This window comes from Pipistrellus hanaki (genome assembly GCF_964339955.1).
Source record: "Pipistrellus hanaki genome assembly, chromosome: 8".
Lineage (NCBI taxonomy): Eukaryota > Metazoa > Chordata > Mammalia > Chiroptera > Vespertilionidae > Pipistrellus > Pipistrellus hanaki.
In genome coordinates this window covers 56,472,706-56,489,161 of record NC_140510.1, presented here as the reverse complement: position 1 = coordinate 56,489,161, position 16,456 = coordinate 56,472,706, and the positions used below count along the sequence as shown (strand labels likewise).

The 16,456-nt window shown below is 47.0% G+C and overlaps 1 protein-coding gene across 3 annotated transcripts in view; it reads right to left on the bottom strand.

Annotated features, from left to right (window-relative positions):
* The window catches only part of DRC11 (dynein regulatory complex subunit 11), a 107,303-nt gene extending 91,205 nt beyond the window's left edge, over nucleotides 1–16,098 (bottom strand). Inside the window, exons 1-4 of one of the 3 annotated variants that reach the window (XM_084892760.1) lie at nucleotides 15,832–16,098; nucleotides 7,479–7,803; nucleotides 3,768–3,887; nucleotides 70–261 (exon numbers count right to left, since the gene is read on the bottom strand). In XM_084892760.1, coding sequence (XP_084748886.1) covers nucleotides 70–261; nucleotides 3,768–3,887; nucleotides 7,479–7,803; nucleotides 15,832–15,842 — 648 coding nt within the window. In that variant the 5' untranslated portion in view covers nucleotides 15,843–16,098. Of the gene's footprint in view, nucleotides 1–69; nucleotides 262–3,767; nucleotides 3,888–7,478; nucleotides 7,804–15,831 lie in introns of those variants that run through there. The other 2 variants (XM_084892761.1, XM_084892762.1) reach the window with 2 other exon arrangements.
* Nucleotides 16,099–16,456: the final 358 nt, after the last annotated feature.

Sequence of the window (16,456 nt, the reverse complement as noted above, 5' to 3'; positions counted from 1 at the left end):
CTGGTACGCGTCCCCGGCCTGTCAGACACCCGGTCCCTGGGGCGGAGAGCCCTCCCCGTCCAGACGCACCTTCTGGATCCGCAGGGCCGCTGCCGCCACGTCAGCCACCTTCTCGCCGAGGAGCCTGGCCTGCCTTGCTCTGTATTCTTGAAGGAAGATCTGCTTCATGAACAGTGCTCTCAGGCGACCTTGCCGTGCCCTCTCCGCAATCTGAATTAATTTCACAGCCTGTTCTATGGAAAAAGTCTTTACAGCGGATTTCTGCAAAAAAAAAAAAAGAAAAAAATTTGAGATCAACCAATATTTAAACATGCTAACTGTACCTACTGATCCCAGAAACATCACAGGCTTACTGCCAGCCCAACTCTGCAGAGTTGCCAAACTGCTGATAAGGAGTGTGACATCCACTCACTACTAATCATCTTCCCCGTGACTTATGTATGTTTTGATAATATGCCATACTCGTGCCGTGGCCCCACATGTAAGCATCCCTTCGGCTTTCCTCTACCATTCCAAACAAAACACTAATTAGCTCCACATTTTAGGTTGGCAGCAAATTATACTAAGAATGCCAATAAAATTGATTTAATGAAACTTGAAATGGCTATCAATGTCCATTAATTTAATAGTATAAACATGAATTAAAAACACATCTCTAGCTCGGCTGGTGTGGCTTAGGGGTTGAGCATTGTCTAGTGTACCAAGAGGTCACGGGTTTGACTCCCATAAGGACACATGCCCAGGTTGCAGGCTTGCTCTCTAGTAGGGGCCGCTCAGGAGGCAGCCAATTGATATATATCTCTCTCATCAATTTTTCTATTTCTCTCTCTAAAATCAATAAAAACATATTAAAAAAAACTTGATACAAACAAAAAAACCAACACATCTCTGAAAATTTAAAACGTAAAATACACGTGAAGTAAAATGCTGACTTAAAAATCCATTATAGAATGATCTGGTGAACATAACTAATGCTAGAATTACTGGAGGAGTGTTAACTCTACATATGAAATGTCCTCCCTTATCTACAAGTTTGCATTTAAAAACATTCAGACATGATGGCTTTGTGCAGTACAATGCTGTCTTTGGAGGCAAAGTCAGATGAGGGAATGTGATGTTTTGGAGGAAAGAGGGGTAAAAACAAGGCTGCAGAGGCACCCAGAGGCCTGCAGTATTCAGTGTGGGCTTGGCCCTCGGCTTTTGGTTTTCCTGGGAGAGAAGAGTCTGTGCGTGTGGTCTGGCGTGGGCAGAGCCTCACACATGGAAGGGGCAGATGGGAGAGGCCACTGGAATCAAAAACACCCAAGCACAGGCCAAGTCCTTGTCCAGGCCTCAGGGTAGCAATGGCCATGATAGCAGGATACAGCGCAAGGCACTGAGGTCCCAAGTGTGGCTGCTCCAATTCATCCTCCAGGCCATCACTTCTCTGTGTAACAGTGTTTACATGAATGTGTGTGCACATGTGTATGAACAGGAAAGAGAGCAGAGGGACATTTATTGAGACACTTTCCATACACATCCTCATCAAATTATCCAAAGCAACCTCCAAGGCAGGTGTTGCAGTGGCCACTAAAGGGTTAAGAAGACTGGGGCTCCAAGAAGTAAAGTAATATGTACACATTCCCTGGTTAGTAAGGGGTGGAGCCAATTTGAAGGAGGGGCCCCTCCTGCCTCTAGAGCAGTCACCACTCCTCAGTGTGAGCTGGTTCCTTAGAGGAAGCAAATTCACCTAATAATCCCCCAGAGTTCTGTGCTCAGTGAGCTCTCGTCCTTCACATTTGCAGCAAGCACACATTTTCAATAGCGAAAGAGTGTGCCTTAGAGTGGAAAGAATGTTATTCAGGCTTTAAGTCAGAAGATGAGGGTAAAAGCACTCAAGCAGATAGCAGGTGGTTAGCTCTTATTGTATTTATTTCCTTTAGATTCCATACTGTCTATTGTTCTAAAGATAATTACAGTCATTACTGGCTACTTCTAAGGGATGGAGTAGTGGATACGACAAAAATAGAGGCTCCGAGAGTAAATGTTAAGCATAACAAATGTAGAAGTGGACAACAATTTTCATTTATCAGAATTCCTCTTGGGGTATATATTGCATATATTTTCCAGAAATAAGCAGCTTAAGAGGAGAGTGGGGGTCCAGTGAGACCATGAAGGGCGTGGGGACATCAGTCAAATGCCCAGGGCTGGTGCCAGAAGCCAGGAGCCTTTTTTATTTTTTGATATATTCTTATTGATTTCAGAGAGGAAGGGAGAAGGAGAGAGAGAGATAGAAACATCAATTTGAGAGAGAATCAGTGATTGCCTGTCTCCTTCACACCCCACACTGGGGATCGAGCCTGCAACCTGGGCATGCGCCTTGACTGGGAATTGAGCTGTAACCTCCTGGTCCATAGGTGATGCTCAACTATTGAGCCACACTAACTGGGCAGAAGCCAGGAGTCTTGCTGAGAGTGAGCACCTGTGACCCAGAGCTGAGCAGTGACAGGGCTGGATGCTGAGGGAGGGAAGAGCCTCCTTGCTGCTGACCCACACAGAGGAAGAGGAACTGGGGGGAAAGGAGGACAGAAACAGCAAAGAGGAATTTTTAGGGTTTTCCTGTAGCATGTGCGATGTCATCTCCCTTCTCTGCTCCCCTGTGCAACTTTAATTCTGCTCGCTTGCCAGTACTCTGGGCTCAAGGTTGGGGTGGAATGGGGAGGTGACTAAATGAAGGGCTTCGTGCAGGCTGAGCATGAACTGAAGGTCAGACACAGGGCTCCAGGGGTGAGGATGGCTAGATAACCCAGGCAAGTCAGCCCTGGGACCTAGATCCAGGTTTGTCCAATGTGGGTTAGTCACTAAGGGCAGTGTTTCCCAAACTTTTGACATATGTGTACCCCTTCTATAATTTTCGTAACGCTGAGTACCCCTCGTACTCATGAGAACGTAGAATTAGGCGCAGCTAGCACGGTGCAGTGCATATCCCCACCAAACTCCGGTGCAACGCGTACCCCCACCAAACTCTTCCCGTACCCCTGGGGGTACACATACCACACTTTGGGAAACACTGACTTAGGGGACAGGCGCAGGAAGGAAAGTCAGTCTCCAAGTAGGGGCTTCAGGAAAGAATTCCTGAGGGAATGAGTATTATTTGGATAGGCTGGGACAGAGGGAGGAGAGGGAGCCCCCTCTGCCCAGGAAGCAAACTCGCCTACTCAGAACGAGAGACAGTACAAGGCTGGTGAACCCAGAGCATGCGATCCCATTCCATCACCACTCAGCATGGACCTGGAGTCAGGCTGGCAGCGCTGAACGGGGCCTGGGTGTAGGAAGATGGCACATGTGAGCCAGCCTGGGCTGGCAGGGGCGGCATGGCTGCCAAGAGTGTCTGGTTTGCTTTGAACTTGAAGTTGTAAAGGTCAACCAGCTTTTTAGAAAGTGTAGTCATCTTTGAGTTCTGAGTAAGTTATCTCAGCCCTCCATTATTTTATATGAACACTATTCAGCTTCTGACTTAGGCGAAGTGAATTTGAGATGTAAAAATTAAACCGAGTTGCTAATTTTAGAGGTGCTGATTTAACCAATAGCGTATTATGTTTTGGTCTCCATTTCTAAGTTCTTGACAAATAATGGCTATGAATCACCAAAAACTTCTATACTGAATAACAAGGGAGAAAGGTACTGCTCTCCTCACACTAAAAATAATCTAATTGCTTCTCAGTTAGGAGCATAAAAAGCAGATTTTGTAGATTACAGAATAATATGTGTTAAAAGGATATACGAACCATTTCTTGCATGTCTAATCCAGTGTCGGCTAATATCTGAGCAAGGATTTTCTCTCTTCCTTTTATTACTTCCAACTTCTCCTTCAAAAAATACTTGGGTATGGGAATATCTAATTGTTGCTAGAGAAAGAGAAAAAATAAGCAAAAGAGCATTTTTGTCACAATTCCAGGACTCAAATCCATGTAAAATATACAGTAAGAACGTGACAGGCTTGACTTCCCATCCTCATTTCAGAGACGATGAGGCCGGCGGTGTGAGGAGAGTCCATCACTGCTAAAGTGACACAAATAAAGTCAAAAGGAAAAACTGTACCCATATTCCTTGTTTTAATCATTAAGTAAGATTTCAGTAATTCCTATCAGTTAGGTTTCCATTAACTAATGAATTTATTTTAAGAAATGTAATATCATCTCAGTCTACCTAGAATAATAATGCAAATTAGGATAGCAAAATCTTGAACTATAGAGATCTTTGAGTTAAACCTAATAATTTATCACTAGCATCATCAAATTTTGGACATAATGATCACAATTTTTCCCCCCTCATAACTTGTTTTAATTTTACCCAAATTATTCCATTACAAAAATCACTTACAAAATTAATTTGCATTATTAGGAAGCTTGTTTTTAAAAAATATATATTTTATTGATTTTTTTACAGAGAGGAAGAGAGAGGGATAGAGAGTTAGAAACATCGATGAGAGAGAATCATCGATCAGCTGCCTCCTGCACACCTCCTACTGGGGATGTGCCTGCAACCAAGGTACATGCCCCTGACCGGAATCGAACCCGGGACCTCCCAGTCCGCAGTCCGATTCTCTATCCATTGAGCCAAACCGGTTTCGGCAGGAAACTTGTTTTTTATACAAGAAATATAAACTATTCTTCACTATGCACAATACCTAATATTTCAAATTAGTAGAGGTCAAATGAATATTTAGCAGTCTGAGTTCAATAATTAGGAATGGCCGAAACTGGTTTGGCTCAGTGGATAGAGCATCAGCCTGCGGACTGAAAGGTCCCGGGTTCGATTCCGGTCAAGGGCATGTACCTTGGCTGCAGGCACATCCCCAGTGGGGGGGGGGGGGGGGGGTGCAAGAAACAGCTGATCGATGATTCTCTCTCATTGATGTTTCTAACTCTCTCTCTCTCTCTCTTCTTCTCTGTGAAAAATCAATAAAATATATTTAAAAAATAATTAGGAGTGCACAGGATTATTAAGGGCTTAGGTGGGCCCTAGACCAACCCCATTGAGAAACACTGTCTGGATACTCCTGGACTCCTGGCTGCCTTCTGATGGCTGGGGAAAGCTAACGTTCTGATTTTCAGGGTTAACTTTCCTTTTCCCTATTCTAATGTGAATCCACACTCTCTGCCCCAACCAGGAATTTTGAACAGGCCTTCCCCTAAATAAATATTATAGCATAAAAAGGTGTCTTTTTGAGGATTTAGTGGAAGGGGATCCCCTGAACTTCTGGGAGGTTGCAAAAGTTTTTGAAAACCATACCTTCAGGCAAATGGAGTATTGGGGTGCATTAAGCATGTGTTTCTAGGGTCCAATGGGTGAGTGTGGTCCAGGGACAAAGAAAAGTCAGGGAAGAACGATTACATTTTTATTTTATGTTGTGATTTTTATCGAGATTTTATTTATTAGCAAGCATGTTCAAGTGTTATATTTTTCTCAAGTGTGTTCTCTCTCTCTCTCTCTCTTTCTCTCTCTCTCTCTCTCTCTCTCTCCCTCCCTCCCTCCCTCCCTCTCTCCCTCTCTCTTTCTCTCTTTCTCCCTCTCTCTCTCATCTTCCTCTTTCCCCTCCTACATGTTTTTCTGCACTTGGAGACCTATTGGGAAGTCTCCTGGTTCTACAGGTTCCACCAAATAGTTGGGTGCTGGCCCCCAAACACAGAGGACCTGCAGGCTAAGCAGGTGACAGAGCCACTGAAGCCCAAATACTGAGGATGCTGGTTGGTCTGGGTTTCCACCCTGAAATACAGGACTAGTCCCCACAGAAATTTCTAAAGGTTAGTGTGTCTCCCTGATCAGGGCACTGCTTATGAAGTCCATGCACTTATATTGGATGCACCCTCTAATCAGCTGGATCTCAGTGTCGTCAAATGTTTCAGTCCACATCTTCCAGGACTGGCAGAAAACATTGTTGATAGTTTCCTGCTATGAAGGCTTCCAGGAGGATGTCACGTATTCTTCATCTCTCTCACTGCTCAGTGGCTCTATCATCTCTCTCAATGTTCAATGGCTCCATCATCCATCCCCCTCACTGCTCAGTGACTCCATCATCCCTCTCACTGTTCAGTGGCTCCATCATCTCTTCCAATGCCCAGTGGCTCTATCATCTCTCTTGATGCCCAGTGGCTCTGTCATCCAACCCTCTAACTGCTCGGTGACTCCATCATCTCTCTCACTGCTCAGTGGTTCCATCATCCCACTCAAAGCACAATGGTTCTAGCATCCCTCTTAATGCCATGGCCTTCAAGAAGATAAACCAGCTGCAGCAGAGTACTTATGAAAGTAGTAAGAAAAGAAGGGAATGAATTGAACAAACCTGCCATATAAATTACATAAATTTCTTATTCCTTAAATTTAGGAATGTTTATTTAATATACTTAAAATTAAATTGATAAATTCAATCATTGGATATGATTGAATGACTATTTCATGTTTATCCTAAGTTGTTCTTGATATTTTCACATGCGTGAGTAAAGTACACGACCTAAAAAGGCTTTAATTCAAGCTCTTATCAATAAATGCCATAAACATGAAGGTTTTCAAATGATCTTAAGCATTTTCATTCATTTCAGTTATTTTCTTCAATCTTTAGGTTACTCTGATAAAATGCACTACTGTTACGAAAGTCTATCCCAGAAAGAAACATAACCTTTAACAAAGCCTAAATGTTTTCAAAAGGAAGAAACATTAAACCCCATGTAGAAAATGCCACATTTTCTCCTTTTATCTTTACTTTAGGGAAATCGTTAATTTCACAATGAAGCCTGAGCTCATGGGGCCATGAAGCTGAAGTGTGGGGTCCACTGGCCCTTGGAAGACCCAGCCAGACAGAGTGACAGAAGAGACCCTGGCATCTGGCAGTAAAGGTCAGAGGGTAGTCGCAGGGGCAGAACACTCACAAGAAGGCATTGTGGCCACAGGTGATGAGTGGGAAACCTCGAGGGCCTCAGAGAGGGAGAGGGAGCCTTTCTTTGGTGCCTTAGGGTTGAAAATCTACTATCACATATCCTCCGAGTCACCAATGACCCAAACAATGGAGGACATGCATCTTCCTGGGAACAGGGAACCAGCAACCAAGGCTGCTCATCCAGAAGATGATGGAAAAGAAGCCACAGAGAGATTTCCTTGGGAAACAGAATAGCGACGCTGCTGATGGAAACTGGGAGGGTTTGCATCACAGGATATTTGGGAAGGGGTCAGTCTGCTCCATTCCAACAGGCTTGGACAAACACCGTGATGACCAGATGACAATAACCTCAGTGTCCAACAGACCCAAAGACTGCCCCAAACGAAGGAAACCCAGGCCATGCCCACAGCACTGTGGTGGAACTGAAAGGCTGTGCTTCAACTTCCAACACCACAAACAACGAGCAAACGTGTCTAGACAGCCTGGAGAATACTGGTCACAGGACTGCACATCTTATTTAAAACCAAAAGAAACTAATACGAAAAGAGAACCGAGTACTTACGGGAGCCATCTTTAGATCCTGTAAGATATCATCAAAATAGTGAAACTCGGTTAATTCCAGTTCAACCATTTCGTTCTTCAACTCTAGGATGCGACCCATCACTCCGTCCAGTATTTTTCGGATCAGTATTCGTTTCTGCGGATGAACGATCTGGTCATAGACATTCTCCAGGTTTCTAAAGATCTGAACATATTTTATGTAGAAGGTGGCTAACTTTTGGAAGATGAAAACTTGATTTCTGTGTGGCTCTACCGTCTTCTGAGACTCTTTATCAAGCAAACAATTGAGGGCTTCTTGGGTCTGATGCCACATCTCATTGTACATTCTGAGAAAAGACAGAGAGTCCAGATAATGCAATAAGCAACAACGACTTTGTCAGGCATACATCTGGAATAACTAAAGGTAATATCTTCAAGTGTGAGCTCAGAACACTGCATGTAGTCACAAGGCTCTTTAGAGAATTTCTGTCCTGTTTGGAAGTACGTGTGATTTTTAGATAGGACAACTTCTATTATTAGCATTGAATCAATAGTTTAAAAAGCCTTTTATTGATATAATATATCCATAAAGCCAGTGTTGAAGCTAGTTAACTGATTTGTCCATATATAGAGCTGGTGGTATATAAATTGGACCAACCACTTTAAAAAGTAACTCAGGATCCTCTTGAAAAATTGAACACGTGCATACACTATGGAAGAACAATTGCACTGCAGAGAAACTCTTGTAAGTCTGCATCCAGAATGACCACAATAACATCTACACCAGTGTTTCCCAAACTTCTCTCATGATGAGAATCACCTGGTGGAGTTGTTAAAACACAGATTCCTGAATCCCAACTAAGAAGTGCTAAACTAGAATTTTTGGGAACATATAGGTAAAATTGTATACTTAACTAGTGCTCTAAGACAGATGTTATATACAGAGCACTAAGTTAGGTATGCAATTTTACCTATATGTTCTCAAAAATTCTAGTTTAGCACTTCTTAGTTGGGATTCAGGAATCAGTGTTTTAACAACTCCACCAGGTGATTCTCATCATGAGAGAAGTTTGGGAAACACTGATCTACACTAATAAAAGAGAAAAATGCTAATTGACCGTACCTTCGCTACGCCCACAGCCAATCAGAGCAAGTATGTAAATTAACCCAATAAAGATGGCGGTTAATTCATACACTGAGGGAGGGAGTAGTGAAGACTGAAGACAGCTTAGAAGGAAGAGGGAGGAAAAGCTGAAAGCGAGGCAGTTGCCAGGGCAGGGCGGGGTGTGGCGGGGTGGGGCAGGGCGGGGTGGGCTGCTGCTGCTGCTTGCAGGAATCTTGCTGCAATGGGCTCCTAGTTTCTTTATAATAGCAAAGACCTGGAGATAACCCATGACCATCAACAAGAGATGAGCACACAGCTGCAGGCTATTCCCCTTACAGCTATTGTATAAGCACCAACCAGGAACCTTGCAAACATGATAGAGAGCGACAAGTTCAGTGCAGACTATGGCTTGGAAGCCCATCTCTAAGAACTGCCTTAGAAGCCCCCTGACTCCAGCTTCCAGCTGGCTGAGACAACACAGTTGGGAGCTTCCAAAGGCTCAGAATGGCAAGGGCTCCGGCGTTGCCAACCCCAAGGCACCACACCATCCCTGGTTGGCTTCTCAGGACTCAACTCACACCTCTGTCACCGGTCCCTTCATTAGTCCCCTGTGCTGCTGATTGTGTCATTCTCTTCCCATCGGGACTTTGCCATTCGTGGCAGAAATGTTTTATGAGGCATTTTGGGTGATTTGGGCTACTTTATTAATATTTAAGAATCAGAACTGAAGTTCACTATGTCTGGGAAGGGGCTTATCAACCAGTGGGCTTCACCTGGGGGTGAATGGCTGGGCAGGATCCTGGCCACTTCCGGGGGAAGAGGAAGATCCAAGAATGTTGGTGTCTGTCCAGGTGTCTATCTGCCTGCAGAGCAAGTGGGTCAAGGGGTTGAGAGGTCTCACTCTGTCTTGCGCTCAGTCTAACCTCTCCTATGGCTGGCTTCCCCAGGCACCTGCACATGCCTCCTCTGCCTGATGGGCAGCCCAGCGCTGCTCTGGTTACAGTCCCTGATCCAGATCTGCAGCCAGTCCCCGCCCGCCCAGCCCCGCTGAGAAGGACTGGACCTCCTCCCCTCTTCCCAGGGCTCTGCCCAGACCTGGCTTGCTATCTCCCCGGTTGCTGGCCCCTGTTGGTCTCTGCCCTGCCTCTCCTTTCTCATCAGGCCTCCTTTCCCTCCTCCTCCATTTTCCTGACATCCCTTGTCAAATGCTCCAGTGTCCCCTTGACCCTCATGCATGTTTATAGCCTTTTAAATCTTTTATTGCATTTTTGGAGGTGGTTTGAGAGGAGTTGGAGATAAACATGCTCCTTCAATCTACCTTTTTACACTGGGGGCCCCTCCTTACCCTCCCAAGGTCATTGCAAGGCATCCCCTCCACCTGCTCTGCCCGGGCCCCGCTGACTGCCCTTCCTCACACGTGCTCTGCACTTTCCTACGAGTAAGGAGCTGTGAGCACCACTGACTGAGCTCGGACCACATGCCACCTTCTGTCCTACAGGTCATCCTGGCGACATGCCACCAAGAGGACTCCTGTCACTCCCACCACGGTCGGGGGAAGGAGACGGCTTGCTCCTGAGTGACGGGGCCAGTGTTGGACCACAGGTGCCTGTGATGTAAGCTCAGACCACAATCCAAAGGGACCCACCTCGGCATCTACCAGAAATGAGTGAGCCACCGCCACCACTAATGCACAGCTGTGATTTCTGCCTAGATGGGACAGATGCCACAAAAACTCAGATTTATGGCCCCAAACACCCCACACTTCCTCCCCTTCCCCTGCCCCAGGGAGTTTGGATACTGAATACTTCCCCTGGCACTATCGCCACAGGGTTCAAGTGCCTGATTTCTCCAAACTTAGAAATGTTTTAAAAGCATGGCAGGGAAGAGCACTCTGCTTTGCGAACTTGTCAGAAAGTTAGAATCTTCTTCTCCCAGGACGTTTCACTCCACCCATAACGCGCGCCCAGAAACCAGTGCTGTTTACCGGAAACGAGCCCACAAAGAACAGTAACAACAACAGCAAGGTCACCTGCCTGTTCAAAACGTCGGGGACATCTTGGCAATTCTGCTTGTCATGCCTCAAAAAAGACAAGCAAACAGCAGAGGAGGCAGAATGAGCAGGGCCCGGATGCATTGTGGATCAGAATAAACAGTGGCTTATAAAATGTCTGCTTGGAGAACATAAAATTGTGTAGGGTCGAAGGAAGCCCGGGCTTCCAGCACTGGGGAGGGGGCAGCGGGCCCAAGGCGCTCCCCGACCTTACGAGGCCACGGGCTGCGCATTCCTATGGGCTTAACAAATGTTCACATAAAACAGAAAACCCGCCCCGTGTGTTCCGTGGACTAAATAGGGTTTAGAGCCTAAACCTGTCAGTTCATTACAGAAGGAAATTACAGGCTAATGCTGTTTAAACTTGGATCTGAAACTCCACTTAACAAACAGAACACGAAGCCAGATCAAAAGGACCATTCCCTCGGACCAAGGAGGGGTCATTGCAGGAACCCAGGAGTTAAACACAGGGCTGAACTGAACGCAGCGACAGAGCAGTAAAAGCCGGAGGTGATGTCCACAAATACCTACAGATGCCCAATAAATTTAAATTTACGATGCACGCCCGATTAAGAGCATTTTTTACACACCCCAGAGACTAGATGACGATGACTGAGTCAACATGCTGAAATCCAGAAACCAAAATTTATTTGGGCAGAGAAACACACCCAGAAAAACAGAAATCAAAAGGACAGGCATATAGGAAAGGGGTTCAGAGAAGAGATTTTAAAAACTGCCTGTAAATTGCAAAATCTAAGGAAATCAGCAACAAAGAAGTCAATTAGTACAGCAAAGTAGCAAGATGTGGCTAAAACCCACAGCAAAGCTGAAGAAACATCCAGAATGCTAGCTGCAGAGTGCAGAGCAGGCAAAAGGCAATGTCTGTTCCTGCCCAAGAGAGCAAATAAAAAGAAAGCAGACTCCTGATGCACAGATTTCATATGACCAAGAATTGGGTAATCATATACTGCAGATTCTATAAATAATTTTAGTCATAGTTTCTGCAGGGGGGGTGGAGTTGGTGATAAAAGATAAAAGACATCTTATCAGACTTCAAAGCATTGAACACACTGGTAAGCATTAAGGTTGTGCAATAGCTAAGGATACTGCCTGCATCGGAAGGTGGTGGGGTGACCTGAACCCCACAAAGCCCCAAACCCATCGACAGCAAGGAATCTTGGGTAGAAGAGGCATCCACCAGGGGAACCACAGCCAAAGGAACAGAATGGAACACTCCTAGAATTTAAGAGCACCTAGACGCTGCTTCAGAGCAGACCCAGCCAGGGCCTTGTCCAAATTCACCCAGGGGCAGAGAAGCAGAAACCCCTCTAAGGTTGTGGTGGAGCCGACCCCTTCCTGGAACTTTTGGCCAAAGACTGTCCTGATGGCTTGAGCCCTCAAGTCCTGCTATTTGGACCACAGCCCCTTCTTCCTCATCCACAGAAGGTCCATGACCCTTGTTGGAGAGACCAGACAAAGGTTGCTGGTTGATGGGGAAATATTAAGTAGCTATTTGAGCAAGCCGATCCCCTTACTCTGGGGACTGACTTTGGCTTCAGTGCTTCCCACGTGTGTCCAGTGGCCACAATCCCTCTACTCGCTTGTCTGCCAGGCGCCTGGACACTGGGCCTCAGCCAGGCCAGCTTGTAGAGCCCCCACTTCTCCCACAGCCCCAGGCCGGCTGGAGCCTCACTCCACCTCGCTGCTGGGAGGCACAGCATCCTCCAGGCAGTGCCCATGAAGAGTACATCGGATAAGGGATGCAGAGTGTTGACTTTTTAATAAGAGCATTATTGAGCTATTAGAGGCCTGGCGCATGGATTCATTCATGCACAGGTGTGGTCTGGCTGGCCCACCCCCAATGGGGGCCCATCGGGTTGGAGCGGATGGGAGCGGGGGAAGGGACCGCAGGAGGGTTCCAGGGCGTGTCTGACCTATCTCACTCAGTCCTGACCGGCCAGACCCCAACAGCAAGCTAACCTACTGGTCAGAGCATCTGCCCCCTGGTGGTCAGTGCACATCACTGCCAGCGGTTGAGTGGCCTTAGCATATTATTAGCATATTATGCTTTGATTGGTTGAACGGATGACCAGACACTTAGCATATTAGGCTTTTATTATATAGGATAATTCACATACCATAAATTCACCCTTTTGAAGTGTTTTTTAGTATATCCCCAGAGTCGTGCAACCATCACGTTTACCTCATTTCAGAACATTTTCATCACTCCAGACAGAAACCCTATACCTGTTCGTAGTCACTCCCTGTTTGCCATCATTCCCATTTTCCCCAGCCCCTAACAACCACTCAACTAATTTCTGGCTCTCCTGGTCTATTCTGGACATTACACACAAGTGGAATCAGATGATCAGTGGTCCTTTATGACTGGCGCCTGACCTGGCACAGGGCTTTCAGAGTTCACCATGCCGGAGCCTGTCTCAGTGCTTCATTCCTTTTTATTGCTGACTAACGTTCCACGGCATGGACACGGCACATTTTGTGTGTCCGTTCATCAGCCGCTGGGCATGTGGGTCGCTCTGCCTTCTGGCTACCGTGACTGACGCTGCCATGAGCATCCCTGTGCAGTTTTTGCGTGGACATGTGTTTTTATTTCTCTTGGATATGGCAGAGTGGTTTTTAAAGGCAAAAGCGCTCCACGTTTAAAGTCAGAGCCCGCTTCCTGAGCAGTTGCTCTCAGGCAGGTCACTTAACCTCCTTTGCCTTGACTTCCTCGAGCTGGATACGGACGCCGGCCCCGGAGCCCCGAAGGATTACCGTGGGATGGGAGAGCAGATGTGGGAGCGCTCTGGAAATCTTAACTGCGCCTTGTAAAGAGGAGGAATTATTTCATCCAGGAGACTACTTAGAATTGTTTAAGTACATGATTGGTTTCAGGCTTGAGCGTATGACCTAGAAACGTTACAGATACTGAAGTCAGGAGGACTGCGGGTGGAGGAGACTGACTATGACAGCTGAAAAAGACCAGATGGTAATATCCATAGCCTGGCAGGGTTCCTAAACTGGAAGTAGGGGTGGGGGGCGGAGGAGGCATGAATATTCAGGCATACCACGTACTTGGGTAGAAAAATCTAAATGCTGCAAAATGGGACTTCTCACCAAGTTATATTACACATGACAGGCCTTCAATTCTCCCACTGTTATCTAGTTGTTAATTCTCTTTCTGGAATATTCCCTGAGGCTTTTTTTTTTTTTTGAAGGGAGGCCTGGCTGTCCGCTAAGCACACAGTGGCCCTCCCGGGGAGGCTCCCTTTTCCCCTTCGGTGAGGAACTGGGTCAAGGCCTTCCTTGCTCCTTACTGCCCCTTCCAGACCATTCTCCCTCCCTCCCCCAACAGCCCCCAGCTTTGAACCTCATTTCATCAGAAGGTACTGCCCACTGCCTCTCAGTGTCTACACCATTTTTCCAGGCCTCCTGCAGGGCACCCACCCACTGAGCTGCATGTTTCCCGAGACTCCGCCCTGCCCTTTCCCCATGATGAACGCTCCTCTCTCTGAAGCCACGGCCTGGACTGATCCTGGGCCCTCTCCAACAAGACACCACCCGCTTCTCCCTCCTCCCCCCATAGCATCCTGTTTCCTTGCCCACTGGGCCATTCCCTCCAGCAAACAAATAGGCTATTGTTTCCTATCTTTTAAAATATCTTTTCAAAAAGGTCTGTCTCCAGGTCCGATTTCCCTGCCACCCACTTACAGCAAAATTCCTTAAAAACTTAGCTGTGCTCACTGCCTACAGTGTCTCCCTTATTCTCTCCTGCACTCACTCTAGGAAGTCTTTCTGTTCCATCACTCCACTGGAGGCCAAGGTCACCACTGGACTCGGCACTGCCAAGTAAATGTTCATTTCCCAGTTCTCCTCTGACTTGTCTCAGCAGCATTTAAAAGTCTGTTACTACCTCCTCTGAGAAACATATTCTCCCTCACCTGGTTTCCAGGCACCATGATTTCGCTTCTTCCTCACTGAGCACAATTTTAACCCTTTTGTTCAGTTTCTTCTTTTGTCTCCCCGCAATTACCATACAGGAACCAAGCTTAGTCCTTGGACCCCTTTCCCCTTCTGTCTACACTCACTCCATGCCTTATTAAAGACTACCTATGCCCCAACAGCCATCAGTTTATATTTCACACACAGACCTCCCCCCTGAACTCAAGACTTAAATATTCAACTGCCGATTTGATCTCCATTTGATGCCCAATTGGCATGTCAAACTCCACATGTCTGAAATGGAACTCCTGATCTATCCCATCCTCAATCTCTCTGCTCTTATTTCCATGCCTGGGAAAAGGGTTAGTAGCACCGGCGGGGGCTACAGTGCTTGGGTTGGCACTGTCTACTTTCTGTATGTGAATGCTTAGGCTCTTTGTGCCTAAGTTTCCTCATCTGTAAAATGGACATAATAGTAGCAGCTCGTACATTACAGGGTGTTGTGAAGATCGGAAATTATTATATTTCAAGCATTTAGAACAGCACCCAGAGTCAGCACTCTAATACACGTTGGAAGTGGTCACTACAAAGACTAAGGACTAAGGACATCGCCGCTGAGCAAGTGCTGATGCAGTGCGACCCCAGAGGCTGGTGCTCGTGAAACCTGACGGGTGTCCTTGTGAAAAGCCAAGGGGAACAATCTTTCCTGACTTCATATTGGGACCTGGGTGTTTCCACAAAGCAGCCACGTATTACTTTGAAATACTATCACAAAGCAGGCAATGTACTGAGGTTCTGAAGGTTCTGCTTCCTACAAAATACACCAGCAGGATCTAGGGGGCACAGCAGGGAACCAGGAGGAGGAAGATCTAAGTGTGTTAGATTCCTTGTCCACAAGAAGCTGATACTATAGCCCAGTGGTCGGCGAACTACAGCTCGAGAGCCACATGTGGCTCTTTGGCCCCGTGAGTTTTTAGCAAAGGCCAGCTTAGGGGTACCTTAATTAAGTTAATAACAATGTACCTACCTATATAATTTAAGTTTAAAAAAATTGGCTCTCAAAAGAAATTTCAATCATTGTACTGTTGATATTCGGCTCTGTTGACTAATGAGTTTGCAGACCACTGCTTTAGCCCGAGGAGAAGCTTTATTTGCTAAAATGTAAAGAGAAGGCGGGGAATGGGTGGAAGAAGAAAAAGAAGCAAAGAAGCAGAGCAAGCCACCTTCTGGTTTGGAGAAGCCCACCCTGTGGCTATGGCCCAGCAGCCCATTACTTACGCGCTCGACATGGCTGGCTACTTTCTCTCTTTCCCTCGCCCGCTGGGAAACTCTTCGGTCGTCCTCCTAAAGGCCGGCCTGGCTGAAGGGGCGCTCAGATGGTGGTCCTTCTGGAGAGAGGGGCAGGGGCCTGGGAATAGCCTCGCACTTCGGGCAGGGAAAGGTGACAGCCAGGGATGCTCAACCACAGAGAGGGGAACTGGATGGGTCCCACTGCGACCCAGCGCCACTGGAACTTCACTGTGGCCACAGGTCTGGACGCTAGGCAGAACCTAGCAACGGAGAAGCTACGCCTGCGCAGTGCCATTCCTCAGAGGGAGGCCTGGCACTTCCGGCCCCCCCCTTAACCCTGCGCGCTATGCGCCTGCGCCGCCCTCTGCTGTTTCCGTGGCAACCGCTCCCAGAAGGACGCTGAGGCAGTCCCCGCTGGGGCCAGCGGATGAGCTGTTGAAACCTGGCAGGAGCCCGAGGGAGGAGACGATCAATCGGCAGAGGACCCGCCCAGCGAGATTTATCCGAGCCAGCCGTGGTCCAAACACTAGCTCGTCATCCTGTTTTCATCTGCTTTCAGATACATAGCCCTGGACACGGCCTCGGATGATGGCTGCCTCAGTCTTTCCACCTG